Raw genomic sequence first — 17,918 nt, 5'->3', positions numbered from 1 at the left:
ATTCTCCCTATGCCTCATTCTTTGTGACTAATACGAATTTGTCTCAGAAAGTAGTTATGCCTTTATTCCATGAATCGTTGTAGAACTTCTATTCTCTAGATGGTATAGTTTCATAATTATCATTTCGAACACCGTGAACCCATTACGTAATCAGTATAGACTCGTGTTCAATATCCAGGAGCCTCAGCTATGACAAATCAGTTTATTATGAATACATGTCGCAATCTATTTCTATTCAGTATTCCAGTATCACGTAACTCAGTATGATTCAGTATTTCAGCATCATGTATTGCAGTATGATTCTTAGTTATTGATTTTAAATTCATGAATGTTGAACACCTGTATTTAGGCCTGAGGCCGTAGTTATGTATTCGTATACTTGGGCCTGAGGCCATAGTTTGTGCACTTATATATTGGGTGTGCCGCTGTAGCTCATTTACTCAGATAAACAAGTGGTTTCTCATTCAGAACAGTGAGTACTTATGTTAAGTTTCAGTTTCTAGTTTCAATTGCAGTTTCAGCATTTATTACTTATTTGTTCTTTCAGTTGTTTTACCTACCAGTGCAATTCAAATGTACTGACGTCCCTTTTTGCCCGGGGCCTGCATCTCACGATGCAGGTAACGATTTATAGGTTGACGACTCAGAATGCTAGGATTCTCGTACAACTATTTGGTGAGCCCCAGTTCTTCGGGGTGTTATCACACTTTACAGACGTTTCAGTATTTCTAGTCAGTTAGGTATGCCGGGTGCCTTGTCCCGGTAAACAGCCAGACTTTATTATTCTTAGAGGCTTCATAGACTATAGTTGCAGTCAACCAGATGTTTAGCAGGCTTTTTGTGTTCGCCTTATCAGCTACTTACTTATACTTTTAGACTTATCTCAGTCTTTTCGCATTTATGATTATTCAGTCAGAATTTTAGTAGATCAGCATATGTTAAGTTATATTTCGCATTCACTGTATACCACATGTTGATTCAGCCAGCCAGTTGGTTCGCTCGGTCAGATGCAGTCAGGCATCGAGTGTCGTGTTATGCCCAGGCCATGGTTCGGGGCGTGACATTTTTCCCTTATATTATTGATTAAATTATATATCCCCAAAATTTACCTCTAGTTCGCTTCTTCTTTGTACAAGGGTTGTCCCTTCTACTTTCTCCTCCCTCATATGCACCTCTCCATCAACTTCCGCTGACACTACGAAATTTCTCCTTCTATTTGTAATTGCTACCCTATACTTGCCTCCTTATTTCTCCAATCGTACACCATAATCGTACCCCCATTTAGTCTCCATGGCTAACTTCTTAGTCTTTGCCACTTATTGTTTCTTCAACTCTACATCCCCTCTAACATCTTTATCAGTACTATTCAAGTGATCAGTTGCTCTGCCATCCATTCCTTTAGAAGACACCCCAGAAACTTCTCGAAATTAATGTACTTCTTTTTGCCCATTTGGAAATATTTCTCTCAACTTCTATATTACACAAAGGAAGAGAATCATCAACTGAAAGAACATTGATATCCTGTTTACCCTGTCCAAGACATTAGAGTAGGGAATGGACTTTTCTGCCCCAAACAGCCAGCTTGAGAAGATACTACAATAATTTTGAAGCTGGAAACTGAGAGTTTGTCCCTTCGTAGTTCGGAACAAGACTTCTATATTAACCCTATCGACAATAGGGTCTCACCTTCTAACCTGAATAAGCTTTGCAAATGCCAAATAGACATTCATAGTCAGCAGGACTAAAACTCCCCTTGGTCGTAGAAATCAAATATGTGTTGCCTTACTACTGATTTCGATCCCTATGTTACACCCCACACTTTCAAATAATGATCATGCCACGTACTTCACCGTAGTAATGGAGAATCGGAGATGTCCCATGAAGTTTTGGAAGGTACAAGACATGGGAAGTACGTGACAATGAAGTAAAGGATGAATTATGATCTCGTAAGTCGTAACCGGGAAGGAAAATCTTGAAACACAAGAACATGACCATTATAAAGTATAATAAAGGATAAATATCATGTAAGGGGGGTTTTGGAAGATTCCGGGACCAATCAAATCAAAGAAAATAAGTTTGTCGAAAATTTGGAAAAAGTTGGCAGAATTTTGGATAGAATTTTGGGTCAACTTTGGAGGGGTATATCTCTAGGTATATTAGGAGTTTTAAGGTGTTTTGAAATCCTAAAATGAATTTAGTCGAGTCTAGTTTCCAATGCAACAAACTGCTCATCGATATGACGTCGGAGTAGAGAATTATGGACGTTACAAGTTAGGCGGACAGAGCAGGGCGCGCTGCTACAGTGCTACAGTGCCACCGACTTTGGCACACTATATAAGGGTTAAAATCCCTCTTTTTTTTTTGTCATAATAATTCCCCAAAAAATTCAGCAACATATGAGAGCTTACATATAACATAAAAGTGAGGATTTTGAGCAATTTCAAGTTACGAAGTATTAATCGAGGTCCGGACAACGTGTAGTCGCGCTTATAGTTTCGTTTTGCGTTGAAGTTGGCTTGGAATCAAAGTAAATATTGAATATCTTCTTATTCTAGCAAATATAAGGTATGAATTTCTCTTTATTAATATTTATTTAAGGATATTTACGAGAATAAGAGCTATGGATTGTGGTGTTGGTATTGTTGGCTTGTGGATTGAAGTTGAAGAAAGTTTTGGATGAAATTATACATATTTATCCTGTAGAATCTTGATGATATTGTTGTTGATGTTGTTGGTATTGTTTGGGAGTTGTTTTGGTATTTGGAGGAGGTAAAGAATATAAGGGAAATGCTACTTAAATTTTCGTAACCCAAATTAGTCTTCAATAATTAGTTCTTATAAGTTGATGGAAATATGATGAAAGTATGATTAAAGATGTATTTCTCAATATATAGGTTCGGGTGAAGGGCAAACACTGAAGTAACAGATTCTTTGAGTGGTGGCTTGACGGATAAGGTATGTAAGGTGTTCGTTTCTCTCTCTTTCCTTGGCACGAATCCAACTAGAGTATGAATATGAGCGTTCCATAATAAAATCACTCCATTCCTATGTCATGTAGCTCAACTCTTAATGTCTTAGTTATTTGATTTATTCTTGGTATATTATTATGTTCATCATCGTTAAGTTATTTCTTTGGATTCGACACGAATTCCGTAATATAAATCGGAGGTTACCAATCTTACTTCACTCCGATAAAGTTGTACCTTTCATATGAGCTCCCGTGCATGCTATTTACATTATGTACATATTATATTTATGGATCGAGCAGTACGTTCCGCGGCACTAACATATTATATTTATGGATTGGGCCATACGTTCCTCGGCACCAACATATTATATTTATGGATCGGGCCGTACGTTCCTCGGCACCAACATGTTATATTTATGGATCGGGTCGTACGTTCCTCAGCACTAACATATTATATTTATGGATCGGTTCGTACGTCCTCAGCACTAACATATTATATTTATGGATCGAGCCGTACGTTCCTCGGCACTAACATATTATATTTATGGATCGGGTCGTACGTTCCTCGGCACTAACATATTATATTTATGGATCGGGTCGTACATTCATCGGCACTAACATATATGGGTCGGGCTGCACGTTCCGCAACACTAATACTTATATTATATACATATACACATATGTGCTTACTTATATATGATTTTTAAGATTCATGCATTGTATGTTCTCAGCTGACAGGTTACCTTTACTCGATCTATATTTCCATCCCACTTATGTTATTGCTTCCAGTCTTACATACTTAGTACTTGTATCTGTACTGATTTCCCATTGCACGGGACGCTGTATTTCGTGCTGCAAGCTCTGACAGGGTTATTGAGTAGCGACCGCAATAGGATTTTCCAGCTCAACGGTGTCAGCGAGTGCCACTATTCCGGACTTGCTATCTTTTGGTACTCTTCTGCTAGTGTAATATATGTTCATATGTGCACTCTTAGAGGCTCATAGACATAGTGGGGTATGTAAGCATGGTATATGGTCAGGTTGGCATTGTTTTGGTCGGTGATACTTTACTGTTAGCCTTTCCGCTTTATGATATACGTTATGTTGTGGCGACCTTATCGGTCCGCATATGTGCTGAATGATCGGATATCTCTATGTTTAGCCTTTTCTGCGTGCAGGTGTTCTTTGAGTTATGGTTTATAATGTTCAAAGTAACGAATAAGTCAGGTGGTTCCCGGCCTATGGGTCGGAGCCCGTCATACTCCTCGTAGGGGTGTGACACCCTATTATCTTAATTTCCATCAGGAGTGGTCTTTGTAGCATCAACTTTCTGGTAGGTGAGGTCGCCAGACATGACAGCTTTAGGTTGCACCCTTTCTCTCTCCATCTGCACTTCATTCCTTTTTCGCACTATGCACATCGAGAGGTGTGGATTATTTTGTGTGGTAAAAAGATTATCTGAAGCCTTATGCTTTGGGTTCTTTGTCGGGAGAAATCCTTGTCATATTCTCCAAGTGTGTGATGTTTTATGTTGTTTTTATATCGACCAGATTGGTTCTCGTTAGAACATTCAACTGGTCCAAATTTATAAGTGAACTGGGCTAAATGCTTTCTCCAAATTTGTTCACTAATCCAGGGGAATTTAAAACTTCTCTCTGTCTCTGTCTCTGTCTCTGTCTCTCTCTATTTCTCTCTTACTCTCTCAATTTCTCAAAACACTCGTCGACTTTCTTTCCTTTATTCGTTATCGATTAGATAGCCATAGTTTCCGATGGATGAATCCTGAGATATCTGGTGTGCAAGATTTTCCACCCCTCTCTCTCTCTTTCTCCTTTTGCTATCCTCTTTTCCCCCTCATCAAAATTTTAGGGCTATTTTGTGGTGTTAACCCAACCCTATATTTTTTTAGCCCCCCCCCCCCCCCACCCTCTCTTTCTACCACCATTTACACCAATATTCTCCCCCTTTCCACACCAGAATTCTAACCCTTGATACATCCTTTTAACTGCAGTCCCCTCCAAAAAGCCCCCTTCCTTCCCAACATTTCCGATATTTCTGAAAATCTCGTTACACTAAAGATGTAATTACAAGCCTGTTACAATCACCACCCTAGAACTTTCTCTTTTTCTTTGTAAATCCAGAGCTAGAACCTTAGACCATTTATGGAGTCTAAGAAAATTGTCATCAATCCATCTGTCACCCTTCCCAAGGACATGACCAGCCTCAAACTCTTTGGGAAATCTGAATAGAAATGTTGGCTCTCCCAGGGATGTCACTTTGATCCATGCCTTTATTACCCATATTTTTGTTGTCTAAGAAGATATTGGATCTTGCAGTGTCACCCTTTTCTCAAACCTTCTCACTAAGCACGTCACAAGGAAAGCTTTCCTCTCCTTGACATAAGCCAATGGCAACATAAATCTTGGTTCTTAATCTCCCTTCAGTCTTCTACAACCCCGTCTAGTGATAGTGATGAAGTAGAAAGGATCCCCTACATGGTTGAGAATGGCCTTGTTTAACTAATTTTATTTGCAATTTTATAGCACGCTCAGTAGGGTGCTCAAGTACGAATCCTTAAAGCTTTACTTCTGCTAAACACAATTTTGCTTAGCATATGAACTTATCTTCCAAGTAATGGAATGCTGATCCTTAATAAGAAATGTAAGTTCGAGTTAGCGTCACATGAAAGTGATCTGGTTGAAATTTGCTGCCTCAACTCCACCTGCTAATGCTAGCATGTTACGCCCTTCTAATGAAGGGGTTTTTACTCCACCTCAAGAAATTTTGACCACAATTATTAATTATGTATCAAATCAACACAATGATACACCAAATAACTTAGCACATTAAAATGTCATTAACTGATCAAGCCAACGATGCTTAGCTGGCCTTTTCGGATGATACCATAGTGGGACTGAGACATGGCCCGAACTTTCACGAGGGCAGTAATGGCAATATTGGAAAATAGGAGAATTCTCTATCCACCTGAAATATCTCATGAGTGAAACCCATGGTGTAGAACAAGCTTTGTATTGCTAGAGAGTAGGAACATCGAAATGCTAAGAAGCAGAAGGAATATTTGATCACTAGTGGCTGCCAAAGGACGATCAAAGCCCACCTATCATGGTGGCTCCACCTTACAATGTTGAATTAGCTGCATCAAAGTTGGAATTGCGTTGTGGAATTTGTATGCTAGGAATTGAGGATCTCCGTTTCAATGGGTGAGAAGCCATTCTTATAGAATTGATTTTCCCTTTGGAAACTATGTAAATATTGCAAAAGCTTGGTGCCATTTTCAGTACATTATTTGCAACATAACTTTTAGTGAAAAGTTTGTCATTATAGTGAGACTCAATTCAATCGCAGCTAAATTTTAGTAATTCTAACATACTTTTGCATATATTTAAAAAAACATTACCTTGAAATCCCATTTTTGGATGGACAACCAAGTATCAAATTTTGAACTCTATATAGTGAAACAGAGTCAATGAGAGACTTTGCAATGTTACCTTCAAGTACGATTAGCTCATAAGCTACCTGAAAATTTGTGTTAAAGAATGTCATTAATTTTTTTATTTCATATTTGAAAATCTTATTGTCGTTGGATATATAATAACATTAAGGAAGTCATGACCAGGAAATAAATTGATTTTCTCACTTCTTTGAAAGAACAAAAGACGGAAAAGGAAGAAACAGATCTGTACATTGGTTGTTTGAATCTCGTCCGATTGATAGATCATTGCCTCCTACTCCAAAATAAAAGAAAAACCAAAAACATAAAGGAAGAACAAGAACAAAAATAAATAACATTATTACAAAAGCAACGTAACTGTCAAGAAATGGGAATCATCGATAAAGCTAAATCAGCGAGGTTTAATATTTTACCTATACCAATGTGACATGATGTTGGGGATTGTGGTGCTGATGTAGTTTGAGGAATTACCCATTCAAGCACAAGAAAATCAAAATAAGTCATGCCATAAAATAATGAAGTAAATGACGAAGTTCTAACTATTATAAATCCCAAAATCCGAAAGTCACCGTACAAGGACTCTAATCTATAACATGCCTAAGGAATGAAATCTGTCTAACAAATAACCACAATGTCTGGAGTAGAAATAGACATCATAAAAAAAATCTTTGGGCGGCCTGGCATGGATAGAAGGTCACCCTAAAATCTGTCAGCGACGACCTCACGCTAGATATGAGGACGGGAAATACATAATTTGTTTATTATTATACAAACTTGGGTTATAGCTTTTATTTGTTACAAGTAAATTGGTGTAATGACCCTTCCAGTGGTTATGGGAAATTAGGACTCTGTTGGGGTGATAGGAGGAAAAACTGGACAAAATCGAGTTCACTGCCCAAAACGAGCCGATGTGGCGGTAGGAGTACCGCTGCGGCAGTACCGCTGCCAGCGGCCATCAATTTGCCATGGTGGCCGCTGTAGCGGGCAATGTACCGTTATGGCGATACAGCTATAGCGGTAGATGGACCGCTATAGCGGTCACAGCGATTTTGTGGTAGGCCATTATAGCGGTCAAGTTATAGTGGTCACTTGACCGCTATAGCGGTACCGCTGCAGCGGCGTGATGACTGTTGTAGCCGTCGACGTAAAACAGTAGCTCGAATTTTATATACTCAGTTTTATTTTCTCTTCTCACAAAATCCTGTTGCTCCCAAACGCACACGCAAGTATACGTGGTCATACAAGTAATATAGAACTTTTAAGTCCAGATATCGATCCCACAGGGACTTATGATTAACTATTTACTAAATTAAACTAACGCTAATTGTCTAAACAAGAAATAAAATCCAAATTAGATTGGTAAACTAACTAAAAATAAAAGAAAGCAAATAATGAACTTTAACCAAGAAATAACGGATTTTTATCGGAGAAGAGATAGATCTAGGGCTATGACCACTAACAATCCAGTTGAGTCTTCAAATCGTTCTACCTATGAGTTACTAGTTGACAGGTTAATTGTAACTTTATGATATTCTCACGAACTACTCACAAACCTGTAGATGCTACTATAACGCCTATATTTCTATGGTCATTAGAGGCAACAAGAATGCATTTAATTCTCCGTATTCAACTAAGTAGGCTAAAGGGTATATCTCTATCCTCAGTAGCAAAATGATTAAATCGAATAAACTCTATTTATTCTTATTACGTACGTGAATTCCCTTTCTCAAGTCCAATTCACGCACCACAGATAGTGTTCAATTAGTGATCAAGTAATCAAACAATTAAGCACAAGAATAAATAAGCAACCTAAAATATGAAAATTTAATAGATAGAAACTATAATCAAACGTCAACTTTCATGTTTGTGTCAAAGCCCTGGAACTAAAGAGTTTAGCTCCACATAGACATGGAAGAAAAACAACAAATCATCCGAATAAAAATATCAAAATAAGTATTACAGAGAAGAGAAAGTAAAACCCTGTAATTACGGCCTCCACGACGGCTTCAAGCTCTCTCTACGTCCAAAGTTTAGAACTAAGGGTCTCAAGTTTTCCCAAAGTTATGTGGAAAAAATGTGTAGAATATGTATTTATAGGATACCAAAAGGCCTGACTTTTAAAAATCAAATCCAACCCGAACGAGGAAAAAAAATAGCGAGCTCGCGTTCACCCGCGTCGCGCGTGCAACATGGAAGGCAATCAAAAAACGATTCTGCGGCTGAAACCTCGGCGTCAGAGGCGCTACGCGGGTGTAGCACACTTCTGCTTTCAGGTACGTTTTCTTCAGCTCCAGTTCTCACTTTGCTACTCTTTGCTCTTTGCTTTATTTTGCTGCCTACCAATTGGCGGGACAAACACCAAATGTTGTCCCCCCCCCCCCCCTTTGTCTCCTTCCCTTTTGCCCTTTTTCTATCTCTTCCCCAATTTATTGAATTTTGATCTAAGTTTTTTCATCTTTACATCGCTTTATTTCTACATAGTAAAATTATACTTCCCTATTTCAATTTATATGAATCAATTTCCTTATTAGTCAATGTTAAAAAAAATTACCACATTCCTAATAAGGAAACTCTCCAATTTTTGGATTCCAGTATTGCCCTTACCGTCTTCTCTTTTGAAGTCTGACGTGGACTCACTAACCCTAAAAGTAAGTAGCTTTTGCATTTTTGTTGCGTTGAATAGTGAACATTTTTATACAATTGTCAAACCTCTTCCATGTATATCAAGATTTAGCTTTTCTCTCATTCTTTCTTTTTTGACTTTTTCCTTGTTCCGCTTTTATAATCCTCACGTTTTTTGGCTTTTTCTCTTATTCTTCTTTGTTGACTTTTTCCATGTTCTTCTTTGCTGCGATACCCATTTTTTTTTATCCGGATTTGATTAATTGCAAGCCATTTGTAATTTTTTGAAATTAGTCCACTACACCAATGTCATTAGATAACCAACAACAAACACTCGCATAGGATCCAAATCGTATAGCGATGAACAACGTATACGGTAAAAATCGGATATATACTAAACCGACAAGACCAGAGACTGAGGGAAGAAAGAAGCCAGCACGAGCATGAAGACTTTCTTTCGGGACCGAAGGGGTGCTTGAACAGAAGAAAGCGAAGAACATTGTTTGGTCCGGTTTCTCCATAGCCGAGTTGATCGTGGCTGTTGGCCCGGTTGATCGTGGCCGTTGGCCCGGTTGATCGTGGCCGTTGGTCCGGGTAATCCGTTACATAATTGTCACGCGTCAAGACCGTTCTGCCACATTGTACTGCCAATCGTACGAATGTCAGACCGTACGGCCAACCTTATCCTTTTAGGATTTTTCTTTATTCAAAAGGGTTTTATGTTATATGAGGCCCATGAGGCAAAAACTATAAATAGGGGTCATTACCCTACTTTTAGGGGTTGACTTCTTGAGTTCTAGAACATTTGTAATAGCAAAAAATATATAAATCTCATTCTCTCAATATCTGATTTTGGTCCGGATTTATTGTGTTCTTTAGATTTGTTCAATCAAACGATATTCAATATATTGGCACATACTTTTAGTGTAAATCATTGATTACTATTCAGATTATTCATAGTTGATCCTACTCCATTTTCTCTCAATCAAAAATAGATTAAAGTTCAACCACATATCCTATACCTCACTCATAAATTTAATTGATTATCCAAATTTAATAGTGGTCTTTGATCTTAATTTCTCTCACCCATCAGAATCGAAAAAATCTTTTGTTCGTCTCTGAAAAAACAGACCAAATGGTTAACAGTGGACAATCTGGTCACTTTTGTTCGTCTCTGAAAAAACAGACCAAATGATTAACAGTGGACAATCTGGTCACGTCAACAACAACGAGATTGTGGCCGAAAATGAAGACAGCGGGCCACGAGGATTACCAGCAAATCCCGCTGACCCGAACCCCGTTAATTCGAGGGAGGGCCTCAACCGGCAAAACACCGTGAATCAGGAGAATGCCGCCCAGCCGGCCACCGATCCTTTAAATACTCACAATTCAATTACTTTGTTCCGGACACAGGACCGGAAAGAACCGGATACCCCGAATGATAATATTGATTTACGTTTAATTTTTGAAATGTTGCAGGAACAGAGAGCAGCAATTGCCGAACAAGGAATCACAATAGCCCAGTTGCAAAACAAAAGAGATAAAACGACCCCGGAGAAGGTGAAGGGTGTTGCTGAACCCAGAAGGGATGAGGCACGGATAGTGGAAAGCAATGGGTCCGGAGCTGGTTCATCCACCGAGGTTCTGAGAATGCTCGAAACATTGGCGAGGCTGGTAGACTTGACCGAAAAGAGGGTGGAAACATATAACTCTCGGGTGGATCAAATACCGGGGACTCCGCCTTTTCTGAAAGGACCGGATTCGAAGAGGTACATTCAGAGGCCTTTTCCTCCGAGTGCGACTCCGAAATTGATCCCGAAGAGGTTCAAGATGCCGGATATCCAGAAATATGACGGCACAACGGACCCTTAGGAACACGTGACTTCATACACCTGCGCTTTAAAAGGCAATGATGTGGAAGAGGATGAAATTGAGTCCGTGTTGCTAAAAAAGTTCAAGGAAACTCTGTCAATGGGAGCATTGACTTGGTATGACCATCTGTCCGAGCATTCGATCACTTCTTTCGAAATGCTCGCCGATGCTTTCACAAAAGCTCACGCCGGTGCCAAAAAGGTGCAGGCCCGTAAGGCAGATATTTTCCGTATATCCCAAAGAGACGATGAGTTATTGCGTGAATTTGTCAACCGATTCCAAAGGGAACGAATGGAGTTCCCTCCGGTTCCGGAAGAATGGGCAGCACAAGCTTTCACAAAGGGGCTCAATCCACGAAGCTCGACGGCTTCGTTCAAATTAAAGGAAAACTTGCTGGAATACGAGCCTGTGACCTGGGCGGATGTCCATAACCGATATGAGTCAAAGAATCGGGTGGAAGATGACCAACTCGAGCTTCCCTCGGGGGCCGTAAATATGAACAAAAGTTTGGAAAGACCAAGGAAGAACTACGAACCGGAGGCCAGATCATCGAGGGAAAGGTATTGGCCATATTCTCATTCAGAAAAACCAATCTTCAGGTCGGAAAAATCAAGGGTTGGCCCGAGTCATTTATCCGGTCGGGGTGATAAACGGGCCGAGCGCCGGTCGAACAGTCGAGGTCTCTCATTTAGTAGCGATGCCGGAAGCTCGGCCAGCAACAAAGACTTGCCGAGGATATCGGAGTACAACTTCAATGTCAACACTTCGGACCTCGTCTCGGCTATTGGCCGTATAGCAGATGTAAGATGGCCGAGACCACTAAGGTCGGACCCGGGCCAACGAGACCCGAGTGTAATGTGTGAATATCATGGAACTCATGGACACAGAACTGAAGATTGTCGCCAGCTAAGAGAGGAGGTGGCTCGGTTACTAAAGAACGACCATCTCCGAGAATTGCTAAGTGAACGAGCCAAAAGTCACTACAAGGAAAGGGAAACTCATAAACGGGCAGAACCAGTGGAACCTCAACATATAATTAACATGATAATCGGGGGTACCGATACCCCACGAGGGCCGGTGATGAAACGGACCAAGGTTTCTATTGTGCGTGAGAAGCGCAGCCTGGATTATTTACCCGAGGGTTCCATCTCTTTCAGCAACGAGGATGCAGAAGGCATCATCCAACCGCACAATGATGCATTGGTAATCTCTATACTTATTTTTAAAACTCAAATTAAACGTATTTTGATTGACCCAGGTAGCTCAGCCAACATCATCTGGTGGAGAGTGGTCGAACAGCTAAGGCTACTCGATCAGATCGTGCCGGTAGCCCAGGTACTCAGCGGGTTCAACATGGCGAGCGAAACCACAAAGGGTGAGATCTCATTGCCGGTAAACATTGATGGCACTATCCAGCAAACGGTGTTCTACGTAATCGAAGGAGATATGAAGTATAATGCATTGCTGGGTAGACCTTAGATACATAGCATGAGGGTCGTGCCGTCGACATTGCATCAGCTGCTGAAATTCCCGACCCCGAAGGGGATAAAAACCATCTGAGGTGAACAACCCACTGTAAGGGAGATGTTCGCGATCGAGGAAGCGACACCTCAGCCCAAAAAATTGGATCAAAAGGAAGAAGATTCAACCAGGGGAAAGGACACCAAATAGCAACTAAAGCACACGGGGTTGGATCCGGGGTATGAAGAGGATGATTTCGGTGTACCCAAATCATTCGTCATGCCGGATGACTCGGATGCAACCAAGTCAACAGTAGAGGAGTTGGAGCAGATCACCTTGTTCGAATATCTACCGGACAGAAAGGTATACCTAGGCACGGGGTTAACCTCGGAGCTCAGGAACAAGTTAATTGAATTTCTTCGAGCTAATGCCGATTGCTTCGCATGGTTCCATATAGATATGATAGGTGTGCCACCGGAAGTAACAACTCACAAGCTCAGCTTAGACGGGAGGTTTCCCCCGGTGAAGCAGAAGAGAAGACCCATAGCAGAGGCAAAACACGCCTTCGTGAAGGACGAGGTAACGAAGCTTTTAAAAATAGGCTCTATCCGGGAGGTAAAATACCCGGACTGGCTATCTAACGTATTAGTGGTGCCGAAAAAATGTAATAAGTTTCGAATGTGCGTTGACTATAAGGATCTAAACAAAGCATGCCCGAAGGATTCATTTCCGTTGCCTCACATCGATAGAATGATTGATGCGACGACCGGGCATGAGATGTTAAGTTTTCTCGATGCTTACTCCGGGTATAACCAAATCCGGATGCACCCGGAGGATCAAGAGAAAACATCCTTTATTACCCGGTATGGGACTTACTGTTACAATGTCATGCCTTTTGGATTAAAAAATGCCGGTGTAACTTACCAACGCCTAGTTAATGGGATGTTCGAAGAACAAATAGGGAAAATAATAGAAGTTTATATTGACGACATGGTAGTCAAGTCCCTGGAAATAGAGGACCATTTAAAGCATTTGCAGGAAACCTTCGATGTACTCCACAAGTATAACATGAAGCTCAACCCGAAAAAATGTGCCTTCGGTGTCCGGTCTGGTAAACTTTTGGGTTTCATGGTGTCAAACCGGGGGATTGAAATCAACCCGGACAAGATCAAAGCCATCGAGGATATTGAGGTGGTGAATAACGTCAAAGGAGTGCAGAGGCTCACCGGAAGGATAGCGGCACTGAGTCGTTTCATATCGAGGTCCTCAGACAAGAGTCACCGCTTCTTTTCCTTACTGAAGAAGAAGAACGACTTCGTTTGGACACCGGAGTGTCAAAGAGCTTTACAATAATTAAAAAGGTACTTGTCCAGCCCACCGCTATTGCACACACCAAAAGCGGACGAGCAGCTTTATCTCTACCTTGTTGTCTCCGAGGTAGCGGTAAGTGGCGTTTTGGTCCGAGAAGAATCAGGTACGCAATTCCCTATATATTATGTAAGTAGAACTTTGGGGGATGCGGAGACCCGTTATCCCCACTTGGAAAAATTGGCATTGGCATGGGTAAGTGTTTCTAGAAAGCTCAAGCCCTACTTTCAATGCCATCCGATATGTGTAGTGACTACTTACCTCCTAAAAAACATCATGCACAAACCCGAATTATCGGGTAGACTAACTAAATGGGGTGTAGAAATTAGCGGATATGATATCGAATACAAGCCTCGGACGGCCATCAAGTCCCAGATCTTGGCCGACTTTGTGGCGGACTTCACCCCGGCTATGGTCCCCGAGGTTGAGAAAGAACTTCTGCTAACCTCAGGGAAAGCTTCGGGTATTTGGTCGCTACACACGGACGGAGCCTCGAACCTCAAAGGTTCCGGGCTAGGAATCGTCCTTAGAACCCCGGCCGGGGATGCCGTTCGATAATCCATTAGAACTGTTAAATTGACTAACAATGAAGCCGAGTATGAGGCTATGATTGCAGGTTTGGGATTAGCCCGGAGTATGGGGGCCGAAATAATCGAGGCAAAGTGCGATTCTCTTTTGGTCATTAACCAGGTGAATGGCGTCTTCGAGGTCAAGGACGAACGGATGAAAAGGTATCTGGAAAAATCCAAGCGATACTACATCGGTTTAAAGAGTGGACCATGCAACATGTACCGAGGGAGCAGAACAGCGAAGCCGATGCATTGGCCAATTTTGGATCTTCAGTCGAAGGGGAATAGATCAACCCCGGGACTATGGTGCACTTGATGAATTTGGTGATAGAAAACGGACATGCTGAAATAAACACAATGGGTTTAACTTGGGATTGGTGTAACAAGTACATCGACTACTTGCGAGATGGAAAGCTCCCGAGTGACCCAAAAGAATCACGGTCGCTAAGGACAAAAGTTGCGCGTTTCTGCTTGGTAGACGGCCAACTGTATCGATGGTCTTTCTTCGGACCCCTGGCCAAGTGTTTGGGTCCCGGAGAAATGGAGTATGTGATGAGAGAGGTGCACGAGGGGACCTGCGGCAACCACTCCGGTGCTGAAGCCCTGGTCCGAAAGATTATCAGAGCCGGTTATTACTAGAGCCGGATGGAGGAAGATTCGAAGAATTTTGTCCAAAAATGCGATGGGTGCCAAATACATGCCCAGATAATTCATCAGCTCGGGGAGTTGCTGCATTCGGTTGTGTCACCTTGGCCTTTCATGAAGTGGGGAATGGAAATCGTTGGTCCACTGCCATGGGCACCGGGTAAAGCCCGTTTTATTCTGTTTATGACCGACTATTTCTCCAAATGGGTTGAAGCGCAGGCCTTCGAAAAAATTAGAGAGAAGGAAGTCATTGACTTCATATGGGACCACATCATATGTCGTTTCGGCATCCCGGCCGAGATAACTTGTGATAATGGTCCTCAGTTCGTGGGCGGAAAAGTCAATGATTTTCTCGAAGGGTTGAAGATCAAGAAAATTGTATCAACGCCATACCACCCGTGTGCGAACGGACAGGCGGAATCCACGAATAAAACAATAATTCAAAATCTGAGGAAAAGACTTGAAGCGTCAAAGTACCACTCGAGGGAAATAGTACCGGAGGTATTGTGGGCTTACAGAACCACATCGAAATCAAGTACAGGGGAAACACCTTTCTCGTTGGTCTACGGGGCCGAAGCCCTCATTCCCGTAGAAGTTGGTGAATCGAGTCACCGGTTTAGGTATACCACCGAAGAGTTAAACGAGGAGGCCATGGCTATAAAACTCGATCTCACGGATGAACTTCGTGAAAACGCGTTGGTCCGTATTGCAGCCCAGAAGCAAAGAATGGAGAGGTACTATAATTGGAGAGCCAATTTTCGGCATTTCCAAGTTAGGGACTTGGTGCTTCGGAAAGTTACCTTGAACACCAAGAATCCCAACAAAGGAAAATTGGGTCCGAACTTGGAAGGACCGTACAAGATAACCGAGGTAATGGGCAAAGGATCGTATCAGCTGGAATCCATGGACGGGCAACGGTTGCGCAATAATTGGAATGTGGCTAATTTTAAGAGATACTACTGCTAAGGTATGTACACCTCGTGTTTTACTGTTAACCTTTTTTCTTTTTTGCAGGAAGTACCGGATAAAGCTAGAATCTAGGTTTGAAAACACGTGTTGCACTCTTTTCCTTAGTACGGTTTTATCCCAAAATGGGTTTTCCGATAAGGTTTTAATGAGGCAACAAGTACAACGTGTTACTTGACAAAGACAAGGACAAACGCCCGGAAACTCGGGGTCACGGCCTACGAGTGGGGGCTTAATAGCGCTTACCCGATCTTACAGCTCGGATAAGCGCTAGGGGACTATTATACCCCGGTTAGTTGAAAACGGAGGAGCTCAACAAATCAAAACCGGACCTTCTATATTAGGTTTCGATGTAAGGACCAAACGATCAGAATGAATCGTGTCCACATAATATTTGCTACGGCAAAATCAAGACCGGACCTTCTGCATTAGGTTTTGATGTAAGGACCAAACGATCAGAATGAATCGTTTCCATTTAGTATTTGCTACGGCAAAAGCAGAAGGAAACAAATTCTCATATCATGTATGTACAAAATACTTGCAATACAAAAATTTCTCGAAAATTCGGATAACGATATTTCAGATATCGTTTTGTTAAAACACCTTACCCCGGTGATTATTGCCGTATTTCGGCATCGCTTCATTCATATACCCTATTCCGGGCACTACAGTTGAAATTCGACAAAGGCAACAAGGTCACAATAAACCGAGCCAAAATCTTTCAACTCTCTCGAACGGGGACTGCTACATAAAATTTTGCTAAGGCTGTAAAAAATACAGGCCCTAAAAAATAGACGAAAAATACCTGCCTTAAAAAATAACTATCGTGATTCGGAGACATCTGAATTCAGAAAACATTGGATAAGTCCCACGGGCAAAACATTGCATCAAAATTCTGGACAAAACGTACCGGATGAAGAGAAAAGCCGATATTTAGGCGCAATCCGAAATAATGACTCCGAGTCTGCATGTCCTTAAAATGGATCGACAATTCGGGCAAAAGTCATAACAAACATCCAACAAAAGAATAAAGAAAATAAAAATGCATCTTCCATTTATACAAAGGTTTTTACACCGGGAACCTCTACAAAAGCAAAAAACAAAGGCTAAGTATAGGCCTAGGTCTATCCGGTATGGCTGGATCCAGAGTGTTTGGACACTGTCCGCTCGGAGTCGTCGGAGTCAGTATCGAGGGCTCTTTTAGCTTCTTCCTCGACCCTTTTAGCTTCGAGTATCAGGGCTGGAAGATCCGCAAAACCATGCCCGGCTTGCTCAAGGGTGATCCTCCGAGACTTCCACCGTTCATACTCCACAGATATCGTAGTATGAGCCTCGGCGGCCTCCACGCTCTGAAGGGCTTCTGCCAAATCGGCCTCAGCCTGGGCTAATTTTGCCATCAGTTCATCCCGATCTTCGTATAGGACCCTTTGGATTTAAGTGACCGACTCGAGTTCAGCCTGGAGAAGGTCATTAGCTTCGGTCGTCCCCTCGAGTTCGGTTTTCAGCTCATCACATATCCGGGCTAGGTCCTCTACCTTCCGCTCAAACACCCTTATCCGCTCTTTGTACTGGGCACTCTTAGATTTGAGCAGCCGATGCCTTTCGGCCATGCTCGTGGCATCGGACTTGATGAATCCAGCTCCCTCCCGGAGTTGAGAGATGGTGGTTTCGAGCTCACCAAGCCTTGAAGAAAAACGAGCATTGTCCTGGCTAAGGTCGAATTTGTCCGCTTCAAGAAGCCAGTTCTTTTCGACCATCTCGGCCAGCTCATCCTTTAATCGAAGGTTTTCGGCCTTCATCGCATCGAGCTCGGGTTGGAGGTTGGAAAGAGTAACTGCTCGGTTCAGCTCATCCTCTTTCACCCGTAAAAGGTGCTGAAACTTCTCCGTTTCTCGACCTTGGGCATCCAGTTAGCCCTTGAGATCGTCAACCTCTTGCTGGGCACAGACGAAGGCTTCCTTAACAAGCACCACAC

The 17,918-nt window shown here is 41.9% G+C and overlaps 1 protein-coding gene across 1 annotated transcript in view; it reads right to left on the bottom strand.

Annotated features, from left to right (window-relative positions):
* LOC132637676 (U-box domain-containing protein 52-like) overlaps nt 1-17,700 on the bottom strand; it is a 31,613-nt gene extending 13,913 nt beyond the window's left edge. The window contains exons 1-3 of the mRNA XM_060354730.1: nt 17,479-17,700; nt 6,387-6,505; nt 6,110-6,286 (exon numbers count right to left, since the gene is read on the bottom strand). Coding sequence (XP_060210713.1) covers nt 6,110-6,286; nt 6,387-6,505; nt 17,479-17,700 — 518 coding nt within the window. The remainder of the gene's footprint in view (nt 1-6,109; nt 6,287-6,386; nt 6,506-17,478) is intronic.
* Nucleotides 17,701-17,918: the final 218 nt, after the last annotated feature.

This window comes from Lycium barbarum, chromosome 4, assembly GCF_019175385.1.
Source record: "Lycium barbarum isolate Lr01 chromosome 4, ASM1917538v2, whole genome shotgun sequence".
Classification (NCBI taxonomy): domain Eukaryota; kingdom Viridiplantae; phylum Streptophyta; class Magnoliopsida; order Solanales; family Solanaceae; genus Lycium; species Lycium barbarum.
Note: the sequence above shows the minus strand (reverse complement) of the source record. Positions and strands in the feature narration are given on the sequence as shown.